This window comes from Herpailurus yagouaroundi, unplaced genomic scaffold, assembly GCF_014898765.1.
Source record: "Herpailurus yagouaroundi ecotype Mexico unplaced genomic scaffold, PumYag 140, whole genome shotgun sequence".
Classification (NCBI taxonomy): Eukaryota; Metazoa; Chordata; class Mammalia; order Carnivora; family Felidae; genus Herpailurus; species Herpailurus yagouaroundi.
Window position 1 is genome coordinate 75,997,119 of NW_024412395.1, and position 20,893 is coordinate 76,018,011.

At 35.1% G+C, this 20,893-nt stretch overlaps 1 protein-coding gene across 2 annotated transcripts in view; it reads right to left on the bottom strand.

Moving 5' to 3' along the window:
• The window catches only part of PGAP1 (post-GPI attachment to proteins inositol deacylase 1), an 81,266-nt gene that overhangs the window by 11,011 nt on the left and 49,362 nt on the right, over positions 1–20,893 (bottom strand). Inside the window, exons 13-21 of one of the 2 annotated variants that reach the window (XM_040475740.1) lie at positions 18,405–18,482; positions 13,984–14,059; positions 10,926–10,999; positions 10,771–10,822; positions 10,223–10,289; positions 9,698–9,806; positions 8,007–8,045; positions 2,141–2,234; positions 235–325 (exon numbers count right to left, since the gene is read on the bottom strand). In XM_040475740.1, the coding sequence (XP_040331674.1) occupies positions 235–325; positions 2,141–2,234; positions 8,007–8,045; positions 9,698–9,806; positions 10,223–10,289; positions 10,771–10,822; positions 10,926–10,999; positions 13,984–14,059; positions 18,405–18,482 (680 nt within the window). The remainder of the gene's footprint in view (positions 1–234; positions 326–2,140; positions 2,235–8,006; positions 8,046–9,697; positions 9,807–10,222; positions 10,290–10,770; positions 10,823–10,925; positions 11,000–13,983; positions 14,060–18,404; positions 18,483–20,893) is intronic. The other variant, XM_040475741.1, reaches the window with a different exon arrangement.

Consider the following 20,893-nt stretch of genomic DNA (forward strand, 5'->3'; position numbering starts at 1 on the left):
ATATATATATATATATATATATATATACACATACATATATATATATAATTTTAAAACCTTTGGATTGGTTATAGTATTAAAGTAAATGTTGATATACCAATTAGGTCTCTGCCTAAGAGAAAAACCTCATTTAATAAAACATATTTTTATGAAAATTTATATTATGTTATGGGGCCAAACATGTTTTATATATATAAAACAATTAAAATCATTTTCACAGATAATAAAACTTACCCCAACAGAAACTTAATCATAAGTACAAAAGGATCAACTTTATATGGCTTGGCTTGTTTATCCAACATAGTAGCATATTCTAAGCAATGACCTGGTGATTAAAAAAAAAAAATTATATGTAGTAAAGAATTCATAGTGATTAAGTATAGACTTATCATACACTGACTGCATTACCTGTAAGAGCAATATATTTCTTGTTACAAAGCAAGGGTCATTACTATCAAAGACCCTATCTTCAAAAGATTAAAAATCACTGTAATTCAACAGATCTCATACAAGAGGACACAATCACTTGTGAAACAGCTTCAGGAAGCCAAAGCTGGGGTTTTGCCATTTGTATTTTCACAAAGCTCCAAAGGTGATTTAAAAAAAACAACAACTCTATAGAGATGTGATTCTTATACTACACAATTCATTCAAAATATATGCAATCCAGTGGTTTTAAGCATTCACAGATATGCCTTCCTCACCACAATCAGTCTTAGAATATTTTCATTACTCCCAAAACAAACTTTGTTCCCTTAACTGTCACCTCCAATGTCTCCTTATTCCCAGGCAACAACTAATATCTTTTCTGTCTTTATAGACTGGCCTATTCTGAACATTTCATATAAATGAAACCATGTAATATGTGGTCCTTTATGATGGGATTTCACTTGGCATGTTTCCAAGATTCATCCATGTTGTAGCACCTATCAGCACATTTTACTTATCCATTTATCAGCTGATAGATATTTGGGTTGTTTCCACTTTTTGGATATTATTAACAGTGCTCCTGTGAACATGTATGTACAAGTTTAGTATGGGTGTATGTTTACATTTTTCGTGTAACTAGGAGTACAGTTCCTGAGTCATACTGTAACTGCCAGACTAGTCTCCAAAACACCTATACCATTTTATATTCCCGACAACAGTGCATGAAGGTTAAAATGAATACTAAAAGTAGACTTGAAATTGTAAGTTATTGAAAGGGAATGAGTAGCTGGAGAAGGATTTGGCAAGATGGAAACGGTAAAGGTTATTTCTGGACAGCTTTTACGTATTTTGGTCCTACTCTCTTCCTACCTCTTACTATCCGAGCCCAACAAGTGTGTGAGGGCCTTACAAAGTAGGCTCCTGGGAAACTATTCTAATTGCAATAGACTAGGGAAGGTTTTGTGCAATGTAGTGTCTATTCTGTATTTGCCTCTCCAGATCCATTCCATCGCCACCCTTTACTTTGCTCTGAATTCTGGGAGGCTGACTTCGGTTCAGTGAATGATAGGCACTGGAAGATAAGAGGAAATAAGGTTAGTGTATTTACTTCCCCATCTTTCTCCCTGCTGACAGTGGCTGGAGCTGCAGTAATGCTGCCCTCTCGTATAGCTCTCTCTAGGCTTGCTCCCTCTCTTGCCCTAGTCCTGAGGAGTATCAGATGGATCTGTTGCTAATCTGGCATTTTATCATTTCTTGTTGGTTTCCCTTAACCCATCACATACCTTTCAAATAGTCCCTTTATTAAGATTAACTCTCAATTATTCCATTCAGTGTGCCAGAACCTGATACAGCTGATAACAGCCCAAATAATATGCTGAATGCCTACTATGTGCTTGACACTATGTTAGGCACCAGGAATGGAATGAAGAACAAAATCCCCATCAGTGAGACTCCACCTGTTAAGGCATCCTCAGAAGAGAGGGAAAAACTTCAGACACAAAAGTATCTTTTCCTTACTGGAAAAGCCCAGTAAGGAATCTTCTTGAGTATTTCCTAAAACTAGAGGATCTCAAACCCTTGTAAACTTCAGAGATAGGTCATAAATTTTCAAGAAATTGAGGTATTCCTTAACCACATGGCAGATAAATAAGTAGAAATGAAGCACTAAAGAAGAAAGGGAGAAAGAGAGGAGGAATAGAAACACTCTCACCTGTTGAGAAAAGAGAGTACAACTGTCCTCCATAAGCAAGAAGGATACTAGATGTAACATAAGCAGGAAGAGCTCCACCATGAAATCTAACTACCTAGAAAACAGGCAAATCAAAAGGCAACTTTTGAATATTTGTGTTAATGAAATAAATGTACTTTCACATGAAATAAAAATGTCTTTCTTCATTTTATCTTTCCTGACGTTGCCACAGCGGTATACTTTCAGTAATGGATACCAAAACTCTAAGTAAAATAAATGTGAAGAATATACAGCATGCTAGAAACATGTTATCAGATTTTTTCATAAAGGTGTAACAAAAAATATATATAATTAAGCAGCATATGTATGTTACAAAGTTTTCTTACAAGGTACATTTGGTGAGCATGTATTTCATATGTTTCAGGTTTGATACTAAACATTTTATATGCATTATCTCATGTTCTCCTCCTAAAAATCCTTTGAGGTAATTCTTATCCCTGTTTTACAAATGAAGAAATTCAGGCACAGGGAGCCCAAGTAACTTGCACAATTAAAAACATAAAAGACAAGCAAATTACTTGTTAACTCAATGTTCTCATCAGTAAAATGGAAGCAACAGCAGTACTTACCTTATAGGTGTTTTCAGGTTTAAAGATGTTCATTTGCGTAAAGCATTTAGAATATTAACTTAAACATGAAAAGCTATCAAAAAATATTAGCTATTACAGGCATACCTCACTTTATTGTTTTGCTTCATTGTACTTTGCAGATAATTGTGTTTGTGTTTTGTTTTTTTTCTTACAAATTGGAGGTTTGTGGCAACTGACACTGAGGAAGTTTACTGGTACCATTTTTGCAACAGAATTTGCTCACTTGGTGTCTGTCACTTTTGATAATTCTCACAATATCTCAAACTTTTTCATTATTATTCATTATTTCATTATTATTTCATTATTATTCAATATTTCATTATTATTTCATTATTATTTCATTATATTATTATTTCATTATAATGATCTATGATGATTAATGACGACTCATGGAAAGCTCAAATAATGGTTAACATTTTTTAGCAGCAATAAAGATTTTTTTTTAAATTTTTTTTCAATGTTTTTTATTTATTTTTGGGACAGAGAGAGACAGAGCATGAACAGGGGAGGGGCAGAGAGAGAGGGAGACACAGAATTGGAAACAGGCTCCAGGCTCCAGGCTCCGAGCCATCAGCCCAGAGCCTGACGCGGGGCTCGAACTCACGGACCGCGAGATCGTGACCTGGCTGAAGTCGGACGCCCCACCGACTGCGCCACCCAGGCGCCCCAGCAATAAAGATTTAAAAATTAAGGTATGCATAGTTTTTTTTAGACATAATACCATTACACACTTAATGGACTGCAGTATAGTGTAAACATAACTTTTGTATGTACTTTTGTGTCATTTGACTTGCTTTATTATAATATTTGCATTATTGTGGTGGAACTGAACTCACAACTCCAAGTATAAGCCTGTTAATATTTCTTAAATAGGGAGCTGTTTAAGGGGGGAAGGGAGGGATGAGCTGTTTTTATGTAAATGGAACTAAAGTCAAAAATTATTCATAGATAAATGACTATGAAAATCTAATTTATTTGGTCTTTCTCAATTTAGAGAGTGTTCCATCTATGTACTGCGCTCAATGTGCTTGGCACTGGGAATATAAGGGTGAGCACTAAGGAGTTTACAATGTAGTGACTTTGCTGTAATCTCATTAACAATTTAACACTTCAGTATCATTAGGTGCTTTAACTTCAAAGTTCTGGAGTTTTAAGGACAGATGAGGCAATGGAATTCCAGGGTATTCATTTACTCACTTAGCCACTGACATTTAAACAAATTCAAGTCTCACCCTCAGAACAGTGACAACATCTTCCCTTCACTCTACTCCCCTTCTCTCTCTAGTTACTGCCTTTTTCTTCCCTCTCGTTGCTAAACTTCTCAAGAGCTTGATGTACTATCTCTCCTCTTTATCTACCCCTAATCTTTTGCTTGCATCTACCAAAATAACACTAATGCTCCATGGACCCTTTTTCTGAGGTATGCCTGTATAAGGCTTTTAGGTCCTTTAGTGTCTTTGGAAATTGTGTGGAATGGGATTTAACTCAGAGACTAAATTCATAACCATTATGTTAGTGCCTCAAGACATTCTATCAGCTAATCTAATTTCTATAAAAATATATAAATACAACAAAAAGAAAGTGTTAAATTCTTTTAATGTTAAAGTTTTATTTTTCAGCATAAAAAAGATTTATTCTTCTCTGTAAGCACCTTTTAATGTTGAAGTTTTAAAAGAAAGTTACCTTAAAGCATGTTTTCCAACCACTGTATTAAAAAAAAATGTATAGACTCTCCTGGCAATCTGATGAAAGCCATGGAAATGCATGTTTACACAAAATGGCATGTAAAATTTCAAGAAGCTCAAGGTCTCCCTGAATCTCCTTCATGGATTTCCAGGTTAAGATTAGAAAGACTCAAAAAGAAAACCCCACTTACTGCCTATACTCATAATTTACAATTATAGCTTTGAGTGGAAGGAGAAGAGTTGAGCAAAGGGGAAAAGGTCATTTTTCTATTACTAAGTGATACTCAATGCCTGCTAATGACATGCTAGGAAATATATAGCATTCTTTAATTATCAATAGCATAGAAGGAAAGTTAAGCAGCATTCAGCCTTAGAGTCAGACTCCTGGGTTTAGACTACAGCTCTGCCTCTCACTAGCGCTGCGTCCTTGGGCAAGTTACTTTACCCCTCTTTTTCTCTGTCTTTGTAAAATGGAGATAAACAGCACTTATCTCACAGGGAGTTTGAGGCTTAAATGTGTTCCTCTGTATAAAGTATTTGGAATAGTAACTGGCACACATAGGTGGATCAGAAAATATTAGCTGTTATTATTAACCTTTAATGCTCTTCACTATCTTTGGAAATCTAAGACTTCTTATATAGTATTCTGAATATAACAGTTCTTTGTAGTGACTGTCATTGTTGAGTATTAAGTATTATACTGGGCCACAGATATAGCTCATATAAAATATAATCCAACAATCTTAAATTGGCTTTCATGGATCATATTTAAATTGTAGACATGGTTCATTTGGTTTAGTATTTGGCACAGTATTTCTTTACATTTCAAATTAGAGGCCCACATTAAACAATTTTTTAAAAAGGGGAACCCTGGGTGGCTCAGTCAGTTAAGCATCTGACTTCCGCTAGGTCATGATCTCTCTGTTTGTGAGTTCAAGCCCCATGTTGGGCTCTGTGCTGACAGCTCAGAGTTTGAAGTCTCCTTTGGATTCTGTGTCTCCCTCTCTCTCTCTGTTCCTCCCCCACTTGCACTCTGTCTCTGTCTCTCTCAAAAATAAATAAAGATTATGGGGCACCTGGGTGGCTCAGTCAGTTAAGAGTCCGACTTCAGCCCGGGTCATGATCTCACGGTCCGTGAGCTCAAGCCCCGTGTCAGATTCTGTGCTGACAGCTCAGAGCCTGGAGCCTGCTTCAGATTCTATGTCTCCCACTCTCTCTGCCCCTCCCCTGCTCATGCTCTCTTTCAGTCTCAAAAAATGAATAAATGTTAAAAAATAAATAAATAAAGATTAAAAAAATAAAAAAAATTTTTAATCTAAAAATCCAGACTTCCAGCTTCTCTTAAGACCTAAAGATTTGGCAACATTAGACTTTATTCCTACACCAAAATGATTTACTAATTTATATAATTCTGTTGAGAAAGTAACTTCTGGTTTATTTTTTGTCCTCTCTTTCATTAGAGTAGACTAAAGAGTATGTAAATAATGTTCTCTTTCCTTTTTCTGGAAAAAAAATTAGTTTTACAGAAAACTGTCTAATCAGAAGCTAAAAATTCTCTCAAGCAAGCTTTCTCTTTATTCTTCTTCTCAGTCTTCTTTGAATCAGCAACACTGAAAATATGTATGAATGATATATACAACTTCAATTATTCTCCTGTTCTCAAGCTAAATTTTTTTTTTTAATTTTTTTTTCAACGTTTTTAATTTATTTTTGGGACAGAGAGAGACAGAGCATGAACGGGGGAGGGGCAGAGAGAGAGAGGGAGACACAGAATCGGAAACAGGCTCCAGGCTCTGAGCCATCAGCCCAGAGCCCGACGCGGGGCTCGAACTCACGGACCGCGAGATTGTGACCTGGCTGAAGTCGGACGCTTAACCGACTGCGCCACCCAGGCGCCCCACAAGCTAAATTTTTAAACATACATGAAGAAAGAGCATCTGGTATCTTTCCAGTAATCTGAGAACTTAATTACCACAAATTCTTTGACATTTAAAAAAAGTATCCACCATTGATTCTGTAACACCTACATATTTTTTAGATAAATTTCCATGCCTAAGCAAGAATACTAGCATATCCTTCTTTGGTGGACAGATAATTATGCTTTGCTATCAAGTATCAAGCTAACTTGATTTTTTTGGTCACTAATCTGAATTATGAGCCACGGGGATGACATGGGTAAGAGAGTATGTTGTATCCTCAGCCTATATCACTGTATACACTAACATGCCTTCTGGACATACTAAATATACAACAGCATCAATTCTTCCCCTATATTCCAAGGCATAATTTTTCTTAATAAAGGTCCCTTAACAATCTAGACTATTTCTTAGAACTATCATCCATGATGCTATTTTCCAATTTATACCAACATTTAATCTTCTCTTCCTAATGTAGCACATTTGACACATTAACTTAAAATTTCCAATGATCACAAATTTAAAAATAATTACAATCTAGCTCTCACCAGGTTGCTGTGAGAATCAGATGAGATAATCCATGTAAAAAAATTTTGAATTTAATTTTGGTTTGTAAATTTTATAAATATAGAATGAGTTAATAAGTCTTAAAAATTCTGCTCTGCCCGAATTACAAAACACAACAGACCAAAAAATAAAGTAAAATTAATAGAAGGCACAAAAAAATTTTAGTCAATTTTAAAACCACTATATAATTTTTCTGACTAATCAATATTATTATTTATGTTACACATAAATATAACAGGTTATACAATTCTGCAAATTATAATGATGCTGAATAATTTAGTAGCTCTGTTACTTGATAAGTTATTTTTGTAACACTATTTGCTTATGAATTATACTCACCAAAAGAATTTAAAATATTTCAACATGTTTTTATTTATTTATTTATTAAAGTTTATTTATTTTGAGAGAGTGAGCACATGTGTGAGTCGGGGAGGAGCACAGAATGAGGGAGAGAATCCCAAGCAGGCTGTGCACTGTCAGTGCAGAGCCTGACATGAAGTTCGCTCTCACAAACCAGGAGATCAAGACTTGAGCTGAAATCAAGAGCTGTGCACAACCCGACTGAGCCACCCAGGCACTCCAACATATTTATTTTTAATATAATTTACTTTTTATTTTTTACAAACTAAGCACACACAACATAAAAAGTCATTTGAAAATGTTTGTTTATATGAGAGTCTAAAATTTTATTGGATTATGACTTATAGCACAGTATGAGCAATATAAAATCTTTATAAGACATTCATTTAGCCAAAAATATTAGTTTGTTAGCAAATCAAGAATCAGCTCTCAATTCTTAGGAATGAAACCATCACCTTAAAGCCAGGGGTGGCCAACTATGACCTATCTGTGAAGAATGGTTTTTGGATTTTATTAAAGCAGGAGAGAGAAGGAAATGGAAAAAGATGGGGGGGGGGGGGGAAGCAACTGTAGCAGTAGCAGCAGCAAGAGACCATATTTGGTATGTTAAAATATTTCATTATCTGGCCCTTTTATAGAAAAAGTTTGTAACCTATGCCTTATAGTATCTATTTACAAGGCAATCAATAATCAACCAGGAATCTCTTACCTGTCCAAGAATTTGTGAAAAGGAAGTCTTAACTGTCACCTAGTTTAAAATAATCATAAAAAAAGAGGTTATTTCTCCTAAACTCTTCTAGTTCACATTTTATTAAATTGAACACTTCTGCACATCTCTAAACACAATCGTTAATTTTTTTATAATAACCAACCTAAAGGCACTTACAGTCTTAAAAGGATCCTCTGAACCAGAAATTTTAACTTGCAATAAGTATAGTTTTATTATTCAATATATTTTCCTTCTAATTCTTTGATAATTGGATGAATGCTATGGTACATGTGATAGGTAACCCTTTACTAACTAGAATTTTTGATTAACCAGAATCTTAGTATTGGGTCATATAATCTAAAGGAATTTACTGATTGAGTCCAGAAGCTATACATATGTCTGAACAATTAAGCACAAATTAACCTACTACATAACTGATATTTTAAAAACCTCAAACCTACAACTGTACAGCACTAAGTATAGTTAAGCTAAGCCAATTCTGATTAAATTTCATAAAAACAAGTTTCACATGATATAAGACGAGGAACAAATGGAGTGTATTTGGTAAAATTTAAGCCAAAACATTGTATTAAAAAAATTCACCATTAATTATCTCTATTATAAATATACCCTTTTTGATATTAGCAAGTCTGGGAAAAGGAAATATGTATTTCATAAGGAAATTATAAAATGGCTATTTATAATACTGACTTTTTAAAAATGTAAAGTAGTTAAAAAATATTGACATTTTCAGAGTGTGCAGTACATGGAGCCAAATTATTATGCAATTCTCACTATCACTATTAGAACTATGAAGACATGTTAAAAACCATTACAGCCCTACAAAATCCTTCAATGTTAGAAACAATGAAGATATCAAACCAGTAATAAATTCCATGAAATCTAAAATAACTCATAATTTAGGTTCAACTGAAACTTGTTGCTACGAACAGATTCTATTCATGTAACCTACCAATTCTAGTTTACCCCAAGAAAGTCAATTCTAATGAAGAATCCAAATAAGGTTGATTGAAAGGAATTGCATGGAAAGAAGTTATTTCACATAAACCGGAAACCACCATTAAATGTATATATACTTCAATCCCTTAAACCTGGAATCCTTAGAACCTGGCATATTTGGATACATAGGGACTCTTGTAGTTCATGAGTCCATAAGGGTAAATGTTGCTCAAGTCTATTTCCCTTCTCTTATAGCAGAGATCTGTTGGTTGTTAAAACAAACACAATAGGCACTACATTGCACATTAATGACTAACAGATTTAAAAAGCTAATGAAAAGGAAAGAAGATTCTTAAGCCTATCCAATAGAGCTGGAAACCAATACACATCATGTCAATTATTGCAGAAAAGCCGTGTCAGCTGATTTCATGATATTCTTCAATTTACAGAGGATTTTGGACCTTGGGTTTCTAAATTTAGAAGGTTAGTCTACAGTCTCAATTTTTTGCTTATTTTCTACTATTTATTAAGATGTATATTTTTAATAGTCCACCTAGGAAAATACTAGGGTGGTGCTAACAGGCAAAATGCAGAATATTTAAAGCATCATAAATGTCTATTTTGTGTATTTATTGGCTTCCACATTGCCATATATCTGAGACTAATATAAAAATATATTTCCTATTTATTCTATAACTAAATCTTAAAAAGTAAGCAAACATACAACTTACTTCATACTCACAGTCTGAAGATGTGTACATTTTTAATAATGCTACCTGGCTCTCATTGTCTGGTTGTGCAATATGGAGTTTCAGAGAAATTTCTGTGGAAGATGGTACCCTGAAAAGATAATTGAAGTATCATTTCTCAAATACAAAATACTGTTAAATAACCATGACTAAGTCAATCCTTGCAGAACACAATGACAGAATGGAGAGAAGACACATGTCAGACATGTTATTAAAAATGGGACACTTTTCCAATCCTATCACAGTCGTTTGCTCATTCAACTAGGAGAGAAGTTGGAGGATGGTCTAGGAAGGGGTTGATGTTCCAAGCAAGTAAGGTTTAAATTCTAGATCATTTAGGTAAGAATACTACGTTATCTTATGAGCACAATGCTACATAAAGGATAGTTACATTTTATTAAGAGGCACTTAGTTTCATTAAAATTTCACTATGATTTAAATAAAATAAACAGAATATGTATTATTCAAAAACACCAAAGTTTAAGATAAATTCTTTAATATACTTACTGTGCAATAGTTAGTGAATCCTCATAAGACCAAGGAATATGAAGTTTATAGATACTAGTTATTTCTTCTGTGAAAACATAAAGGAAATACATGTTACTAACCTTATGTTACATTAAATGTTACATAAACTACTATAATACCTAACTAACTAGTTACCCATTTCATAAAAAATAACCAGTAAGAATTATATCACATAAGAAATTATGGAAAATTATTAACTAATAATGTTTAATTAGACTTACAAAAGATATTAAAGCATATGGGAAATACTAAGAAACTGAAAAAAAGCTAAACCTGAATTACTATAGTGAGACAGAAAGATATACAGTATTTTTAAAAAATGTGGATATTTAAAATGATACAGTTGAAGATGCTTAGTGTTAACAAAGGGTCTGTGTTAAATCTGTTGGAAACATAAACAGTTTTTCTACTATCATTTAATTTTAATTCACATAAATACACAAAATAATAAGCACTACAGAAAATTCAAGTAAAGACCTACTGATTCTTCAAATGACAATACTATTCTTCTCAGAAAATACACTTACCTTTTACTCCTGAGCACTTGCTCACTACGTTGATTGTAAAAGCTTGGTATATCTAATAAGCGTATGACCACAAAAACAAAAAAGTAAAAGTTTATTTGTTTGCTTAATTACATAGTAAAGTAAAATCAAATCCTTGTTATAATCAGGATAATTACCTGTCCAAAGTTTAGAAGTTCTATATTATAAAACAGGCCACTTGTATTTAATAACACTTTCCTTGAAGAGAGTCCTGTTGAATTGAAAGCATTGTATTACTTAGAACACCAAAAAAATTTTTTAAAAAGTACTGATTGCTTAATAATGCTAGCACATTTTTAATCTTAAAAAAGAGTTTAAAGATTTTCATTTCTGGTATGGAGGAGTGAACTAAAAATCCTATCCTCCTTCAATAAACTCTAGATAACATTTATAATGTATGTATTTTAAAAAGTCAAGTATAAACTTCTAATTTCAAAAAGGTATGCTTTCTTGGTAGATCTCTTAGAAGTTTGTTATCTTTAATGAGATGAGTGATTCAGAGCTTCCTTTTTACCAAAAATAAATAAACAAACAAATAAATAAGGTGGGTGAGGGATAAAAATCTAAAGGAAAAGGAAGTTTCCTCTCTCAAGTAACAGATTCTTTAAACAAATGGAATACTAAAAAAATATATTTTAAGAATGGGTCATGCCAAAAGGGTAAGGAGCCAATCTAAAATGAGCTCTTAATATCCAATACTGGAACAACTTAAAAAAAAAATGTAATGATAGTATTAAATTATAATCCAATGAGCCTGGGTGGCTCAGTCGGTTAAGCAGCCGACTTCAGGTCATGACCTTGTGGTTCACGATTTCTAGTGCCATGTCTGAGGCCTGTTTTGGATTCTGTGTTTCCCTCTCTCTCTCTGCCCTTCCCCCGCTTGTGCTCTTTCTCTCAAAAATAAACAAAAACATTTAAATATAATAGAATGAATAAAGTAAATATCCATGAGTCATACTGACATAAATAAAAACTGAGTAAGTAAATAGAGAAGGGACAACTTTACTTTCACAAAAATTATAATACAGAATACCAGTAATAATTGCCTCAGACTAGAAGAACCAGGGGTGCCTGATGGCTCAGTTGGTTAAGCATCTGACTTCGGGTCAGGTCATGATCTCGTGGTTCCTGAGTTTGAGCCCCACATGGGACTCTCTGCTGACAATGCGGAGCCTGCTTGGGATTCTCCCTCTCCCTCTGTTTCTGCCCTTCTCTCTCTCTCTCTCTCTCTCAAAATAAATAAACTTAAAAAAAAAAAAGGATGCTAAAATTAGTGGGTTATTTTGAAGATAAACAGGGTACTTAAATATTCTCAAAGTAGTCCCCCCAAGATATTTATTAAGTACAAAAAGGAAACGAGTAAATTTACAGTGGAGAAACCTGGCAGACACTACCTTAACCAAGTAATCAAGGTTAACGTTGCTAGTTATGTGTGCAATGATATGATACACTGAGATGTACGCATCACTTTGGTGATATGTTAAAAAAATACAATCTTAATCTAATCATAAGAAAGCATCAGACAAATCCAAATATTTGATATTCGATATTCTATAAAACTGACAACTACTCTTCAAAAGGTGTCAAAGTTATGAAAGACAAGGAAAACCTGAGGCACTATCAAGACTAGAAGAGATGATGGGGTGCCTGGGTGGCTCAGTCGGTTGAGCATCTGACTTTGGCTCAGGTCATTATGTCATGATTTGTGAGTTTAAGCCCCACATTGGGCTCTCCGCTTTGGACCCTCTGTCTCCCTCTCTGTCTCTGTACCTCTCCTGTTCACGCTCTCCCCCTTAAAAATAAATAAACATTAAAAAAAAACAACAAAGACTAGGGGTGCCTGGGTGGCTCAGTCAGTTAAGCGTCTGACTCTTGGTTTCAGTTCAGGTCATGATCTCATGGTTCATCATTTAGAGCCCTGTGTCAGGCTCTGTGCTGACAGCTCAGAGCCTGGAGCCTGCTTCAGATCCTGTGTCTCCCTCTCTCTCTCTGCCCGTCTCCCTTTCACACTCTCTTTCTCTCTTTCAAAAATGGATAAACATTAAAAAAAAAAAAAGACTAGAGAAGATGAATAGGACATGACAACTGAATGCAGTGTGGGAACCTAGAGAACAGTGGTGGAAAAACTGATGAAAACCAAATAAAGCCTGTAATTGGTCAATACTATTGTACTAATTTCTTAGTTTTGAAAATTGTATTATTTATGTTAAGGTGAATGAAGGACATATAAAAATTTTGTGCTCTTTCTATAACTGTCCTGAGTGTTCAAAATTATTTCAAAATAAAATTAAAAAAAATATTTAGTTAAAAAAAAGAAAAAAAAGAAAAGAAAAGAGAAAGAAACCATAAAAGAATTAGAGAAATCTTAAAACTTCCATACAGCAGGCAGCTACTTATACCTTACAATAAACATTAAAAATTTTTTTAAATTTATTTTGAGAGAGAAAGAGCATGCGCACAAGGGAGAGGCAGAGAGAGAGAATCCCAAGCAGGTCCACACTGTCAGGGGCAGAGCCCACCACAGTGCTTGAACCCATGAACCATGAAATAATGACCTGAGCTAAAACCAAGAGTTGGGGGCTTAACCGACTGAGCCACCCAGATGCCCCTAACTTATAAATAAACATTTTATTAAAAAGGCCAATATGTAGTATAAATTCATGGAAGAACACACACACACACACACACACACACACACATGATTACCAACAAATGTACATGATTAGGGAGAAAATTAAAGTTTCCATTTTCAAAAGATGCCTGCTGGCCCAGTATTAAATAAGAATCAGAACATTGAACCATATCATATATTTATTCTAAGAACTATACTTCAAACACACAACATTTAATGTTACAGTCTCTCCATTACTGCAACTGACTGGCATAAAATAAATCACTCTGTTAAAAATAAAAGCATGGGGCGCCTGAGTGGCGCAGTCGGTTAAGCGTCCAACTTCAGCCAGGTCACGATCTCACGGTCCGTGAGTTCGAGCCCCGCGTCGGGCTCTGGGCTGATGGCTCAGAGCCTGGAGCCTGTTTCCGATTCTGTGTCTCCCTCTCTCTCTGCCCCTCCCCCGTTCGTGCTCTGTCTCTCTCTGTCCCAAAAAATAAATAAACGTTGAAAAAAAAAATTTTTTTTTAAATAAATAAATAAATAAAAGCAATTCTTAAGATTTCCAAAATCAAAGTACTTACCAAAGGAAAAAAGATGAGTTACAGGAAGCTGAATGGTTCTCATCTCTTTTTTAAAGAATTCACAATCCACAACAAACTAAAATATAAAATATTGACTTATTAGAAAAAAATAGAATTAAATTTATAGTAAAATATCTTCACTGGATGTTTAAGTGGAAAATAAAAGTCTATAAACTAGCTTTACAGAAGTTATTACCTATCACATTCTAACTCTGGCTATACTTAGATGGCCAACAATTACTCAAGGAGGGATACTAAACTAACAAAATCTGATGCACTATCTTAATTTCATAGACATATTATTGGAGGATCATTTGTGTAACAGCTGATGTATAGCAGTTTTCTTCAGGTTACTCTTAGGTGTTCGTAGAAGAAGGACTTTAAAGGATGGATCAAAGCATTAAGAACCAAGGTTAACTCAAGATTAATTAGAGATTTAAATAAAAATCTCTGAATACTTTCAAAGTCAAAAAGAAATGATTTTGTTACATTTACTTTTGTAAAAATCCCACATTTATTATGTATCTACAACACTTTAATTAGACTACAAAAGACTTGGAGACAGACATACTACCATTCATCTACCAATCATTAACGCTATTTGTATGATTATTTCAGGTTAAACAGTGATTGGAATAAATGGAAAAAAAGGTTTAGTATGTATAAAGCAAGAAAAAGAAATGCTATCTTGGGGCACCTGGGTGGTTCAGTTGGTTAAAAGTGTCTAGCTCTTGATTTCAGCTCTGGTATGATCTCATGGTTCAGTTCATGGGATGGAGCCCTGTGTAGGGCTGTGCACTGACAGCATGGTGCCTGCTTGGGATTCTCTCTCTCCCTTTCTCTGCCCCTCCCCTGCTTGTACACTCTCTCTGTCTCAAAATAAATAAACTTTTTTTTTTTTAAGTTTAAAAACTTGAGAGAATCCCAAGTAGGCTCTGTGTGCTATTAGCAAAAAGCCCGATGTGGGGTTCGAGCCCATGAACCATGCAGGAGATCATGATACAAGTCAAAATCAAGAGTCAGACACTCAACCAACTGAGCCAGAGGTGCCCCTAAATATACCAAAAAAGATGCCATCTCAAAAAAAGTAAAATTAAAATGTTACATTGGCACGATTACAAATTTTTGTAATGGCATTTCTTTTGTAATAACATTTCTATAACAGCATAAAGGAACTTTGCCCTAAGCTGTCTGCAATTAGAATGTTATCATTAAAATAATTTCCAAAAGGAAACCAAATTTCTTTGGTCTATAGGAGCCAAAGAAAAAATTAATCTGATGCTTAATTGTAGTGAGCAAGTAGTTTGCTGTTGATAGGAAGTAGAAAGCCAGTGAGGTTTATCCTAGGGTTTTCCAATAAGTGCACCTTGGATTGTGCTTGAAGCTCAATAGGCTGTTATTTTGTTTGCCTCTTAGGTGGATTTTTTGTTTCTGAAAGTGAAAAGCAGATGTGGGAAAATGCTATTTGACTACAGTGCACACAAGGGAATAAAAGGAAATACTTGTCAAGGGGCTTTGCTTCATTCCCTGCTTCTATCCTTACATGGCCAAGAATACCATCAGACACTTCCTTATAGAAAACCACCGTTACAAGGTTAGGGCAATCATTTACTGAATAGGATTATTCATCTTATTTTTAACAAAACATTTTTAGTGAGACATTGCCTCAGAGAACCATTTTAACTTTATAATTTTTTAAGTTTATTTTGAGCGAGAGCGCATGCGAGAGAGGGAGGGGCAGAGACAAATGGAGAGGGAGAGAATCCCAAACAGGCTCTGAGCTGACAGTCCAGAGCCTGATGTGGGGCTTGATCTCACTAACTGAGATTATGACCTGAGTCAAAATCAAGAATCTGACATTCAACCAACTGAGCCACCCAGGGACTCCAACAGAGAATTTTAAATCACTTTGTACAGGTATTTAAAATATGGGGCGCCTGGGTGGCTCAGTCGGTTAAGCATCTGACTTCGGCTCAGGTCATGATCTCACGGACTGTGAGTTCGAGCCCCGCGTCGGGCTCTGTGCTGACGGCTCGGAGCCCAGAGCCTGCTTCGGATTCTGTGTCTCCCTCTCTCTCTGCCCCTCCCCTGTTCATGCTCTGTCTCTGTCTCAAAAATAAATAAACATTAAAAAAAAAAAATTTTAAATAATATAATTTTTATTGTTGCTTTAAAAATTTGGCTATGCCCTTTAAGATGGAATAAACCCATACCCAAGAAAAGAATTCAAGGTTCTCTTTCTAATGAACTTAATTATTTGTTTTCTGTCATCAAAAAAATGTAATTCCATATTTGTATATTGAAAATTGTATTATCAGTTGACTGAAAAATAAATTCAAACTATTTAAATATATGTATCCTTCTAATGATGGGTTATAACAGATATAGAGAAATTATGAAAGGCCTAAATTAACATTTTATAAGACTGGGTGTGTAACAGTACAGTCAGCAAGTGGTACTTTCCAAAGAGCATTAAGACATATTAAATATTCATTAGGCTGCTAAGGCTGCCTATTTGTGAAAGGCTCATTCATTTCTTGGAATAACCAGAGACGGCCTTTCCAAGTTTGGGAAAGATGTTTAATTCATTCAAAACCAACTTACCTGACAGAAAACCCCCTAAAGAGAGCTTTTAGAATTGAAGATGTTGAATTATCTCTCACTTGAGCTAAGCAAAACAAAACAATCAATCTATTATAAGGTGCTTCTAGATTCAGTCTTTGAGTTAATCTCTGACTACATCCCCTTTTTCCTTTATCTTTAAAATTTTCCTAATGATTTTGGCCTCAAATCTCTACAATTTTCTCATTCAAAAAACATTTTTTGAGCATTTATATGGTAGTGAGTTGCTAAAGGTTGAGGATGCTGAGTAGAATAAAATCTATCTGGTCTTAGTCTCAAAGGATTCACAATATGGTGGTGGGAATAGAGACATAAATTATAATTCAGTGTAATAAATCCCTCAAAGTTAAAGTGTCATGGAAGCAAGAGGTTGCCTAAAGGAGTCATGAAATGGAAAACAGGGGACACTTAAGCTAGATTTTGAAGGATAAATTTATTGGGTGAAATATGGAAAGGGGAATAGAGGGTCTTTTACCTCCATTTTCTTGCTTCTCCCTCCCCCAACTTCTCTTAAAAATCACCATCTCTACCGAGTGGGAGCATTTCTATTCCCACTTCCATATTTCAAGTCCTCATAACCCCTTATGAAGTATCTTGTCTGTTTCTAATCCATCATACTATAGATTCATCTTCCAAAACGGCTGATTCCATTTCTGAAAATCTTTCAGCTGTCTACTAACTCGTGAATTCTATAAAGTCCTGAATCTTCCAATCAAAGTCCTCCACAATATGGCCATGGACTACTTTCCCAGACTTTTCTTCCACCACTATTCTACCCATGGTGGCCAACTTTTCAAAATTACTGTTTACTTATTCATTGTTTTCCAAACATCCTACACTTTCACACTTGCATACTTGGATCTATTCCTTTGACCCAGCAGTGCTGGTCATTATAACTTTCTGCAATGATGTTACTATTGAGCACCTGGAATGTGGCTAGTACAACCAAGGAAATTAATTTTTTATTTTATTTAGTTTTGTTTTTGAATTAAATAGCCACATGTGATCATAACACCCATACTGGCTAGCACAGGTCTACAATGTTCATTCTACCCATAAAAATCTTAACTATCCTTTAAGGCATTTTATTTTTTAAAAATCTTTTTTTCATTTTTATTTATTTGAGGGGGAGAGAGAGCGAGAGAGAGCGAGTGCACGCAAGCAGGGGTGAGGTGCAGAGGAAGAGAGAGAAAGAAAATCCCAAGCAGGCTCCATATTCAGCCCAGAGCCTGAGGCAGTACTCGATCCCACGATCTGAGACAAAATCAAGAGTCGGATGGTCAACTGACTGAGACACCCAGGCACCCCAAGGCAATTTTAAATATCACTTCATAATAAAGCATTTCTTCATTCCATCATTCAGAGATAGCTCCCCTTCTTATACTTATTTATTTACTATATTCTGATTTGTATTATATTTTTGGGTATCTCACTCTTCCCTCTGCTTCCAAATGTTTCTCTCCCCTACCCAACAGTACGTAGCTTTTTGAGAATAAGATTGATTTGTGGGCCTCCTATAATTCCTGGCAGAGTCTTAACATAAAAGGGTACTCAATAATGAATAGATTTTGAAATAATAATATATAAATTAAGTTCCCACTTTGAACACAGAGACTTAGGTTTATTCTACTTAGTTCATGTTAGAATAGATGATCCTATGATTTAACAGTCTTAGGTGGATCACTGAACTAGCCACTGTTTTAGATAAGCATTATACTAATGAAGTCATCAAAAAATAACTTAAATATTTAGCATGAGTATCCATAAAACATTGATAATAACCTTAATCCATTTGTTACCTTACTTCCATGAATAGATGGTACATAAACCACAAGATGAGACAAAGAAGGATAGTCTTGAAGTCTTAATGTCAGAGACTAAAAGAAAAAAAAACAAAAAAACCCCCACAATATAAACAGCTGATTTCTGATGGTACACAGAGCTTAAAGCATGTTAAAAGATAAATTACAAACACTAATTTCTTATTATTTTGTTATTAAAGAAACTGATTTCAAACTTCACATTTAGGACTTCGTAAAACTCCCATATTTACATTTTCAGGTTAATAATCCTGCTGAAGTAAAATTCCTGATAATTTTGTAAGTACAGACTACCAAAACTATTCCTTGAACTATATCCCTTCTTGTAAAACAAATGACAGTTAATACTAAATTTAGTGGTTTTACATAATTATTTCCAGATATGGTATCTTTTTTTTTTCAACGTTTTTTTTATTTATTTTTGGGACAGAGAGAGACAGAGCATGAACGGGGGAGGGGCAGAGAGAGAGGGAGACACAGAATCGGAAACAGGCTCCAGGCTCTGAGCCATCAGCCCAGAGCCCGACGCGGGGCTCGAACTCACGGACCGTGAGATCGTGACCTGGCTGAAGTCGGACGCCCAACCGACTGTGCCACCCAGGCGCCCCCAGATATGGTATCTTTTATAACTTGTCCATTTGTTTTTTTATAACATATGATTTCTACATTTATTTTGGTGGTATATGACAAAGAGCATTCAATGAATGAATAAATGAATACTAAAAATAATGGAAGAGTTGCAACTTAACCTCAAATGATTCTGATCTAGCCCAAGCAGTAAAGACTTGCCATCTAATGATGTATATAAACATCACCTCCTGGAAATTATTCAGCAAATGACATGAAGACACAATACGACTAATAATGTACCTTATCAAATGAACATCTCTATTTTCAAAATTAAGACCAGATCCTTTAGTCCATATTTTGAGGAGTGATTAGATAGGAGACTGGTCGATTTAATGAAAAACGAAGCCACCATATACAGGGATTTTTTTTTTTTAAGTTTATTTATTTTGAGAGAGACCACGAGCAGGAGAGGAGCAGAGAGAAAAGAAGAGAGAATCCCAAGCAGGCTCCACGCTGTCAGTGCAGAGATCACTGGGGAGCTCAATCCTATGAACCATGAGATCATGAGCAAAAATCAAGAGTTGGACACTTGATCGACTGAGCCACCCAGGTGCCCCCAAATATAGTTTTTAAATACGTTTTTTTTTCCTGGAAGTAGGAGTGGGGATGGAAGTAGTTATATGTGGTAACAATTTGTATGCATTAAGAAATTTCTGCAGACAGTTAACCTTCTCCAGTGTTTTTCAGAAGCACATATGTGGGCAAGTTGAACAAAGGTGCTGAAGCTACAGAACTGTTAACAAGTGGCCCTCTAACAACCTGACCAGATTCACCCGTGAGTGTTTTTAAACTCCTAGGCTTCACCTCTACTTGGCAGTCTCAACAAGACTTAATACATTCTACTGTAAATGAAAAGGCCTTAAAGAGGTCTCAAAAATCACAGTGACAGGCAATTGAGACTACCCAGACAAATGGTAGATTAATTATGAAAGATTAATTAGAAAGAACCATGGTTACTTTGTGTAGTTATCCAAATAGCTTTTGTTATTAATTTGCAAGAATAATTTTTTCTCAAGAATTATTTTTAGGATCAGAATACTCTGAAAAGGTAACAGTGCCAAAAAATTTCCTTATAAAATTCTCATATAGTTATAATGTTAGTAGGTATGAACAATATAATAATTCATGCAATTGTTATATTGACAAATAAGATTAATATGAAGCTTGGAAATTTTTCAGTGTTTTAAGGGATTTTATTTATTTTTGGGACAGAGAGAGACAGAGCATGAACGGGGGAGGGGCAGAGAGAGAGGGAGACACAGAATCGGAAACAGGCTCCAGGCCCTGAGCCATCAGCCCAGAGCCTGATGCGGGGCTCGAACTCACGAACCGCGAGATCGTGACCTGGCTGAAGTCGGACGCTTAACCGACTGCGCCACCCAGGCGCCTGGTGTTTTAAGGGATTTTAAAATGCCCTTAATGCTGGGACAATACACACTGGAAATTAAACACCAAGTTTTGGGGAGCCTGGGCAGCTTAGTCAGTGAAGTGTCCAATTCCTGATCTCAGCTCAGGTCTTGATCTCAGGGTCATGAGTTCAAGTCCCACATTGGGCTCCAAGTTTTGATGTCAAAAACCCTCTAAGTTCTGCTGCTGTTTGCAGAGCAAGGCTATGATGCTAAAGTATGATTAAGGCAAAATGGTGACAAGATAGTTTTCTCATATAAGGTAGGTATCTTTAGAAAGTTAATTTTTGTGTTTGTTTTCAACAATAAATCCATTTTGGCTTACCAAATTCTTGGCCTGCTGTGTTGTGTTTTGAAGAAACTTCTTCATTGTACCCATGGAAGAAAAATTCCATGGGATTGGCATTTAAAAACTGAATTTACAAGTGCTAT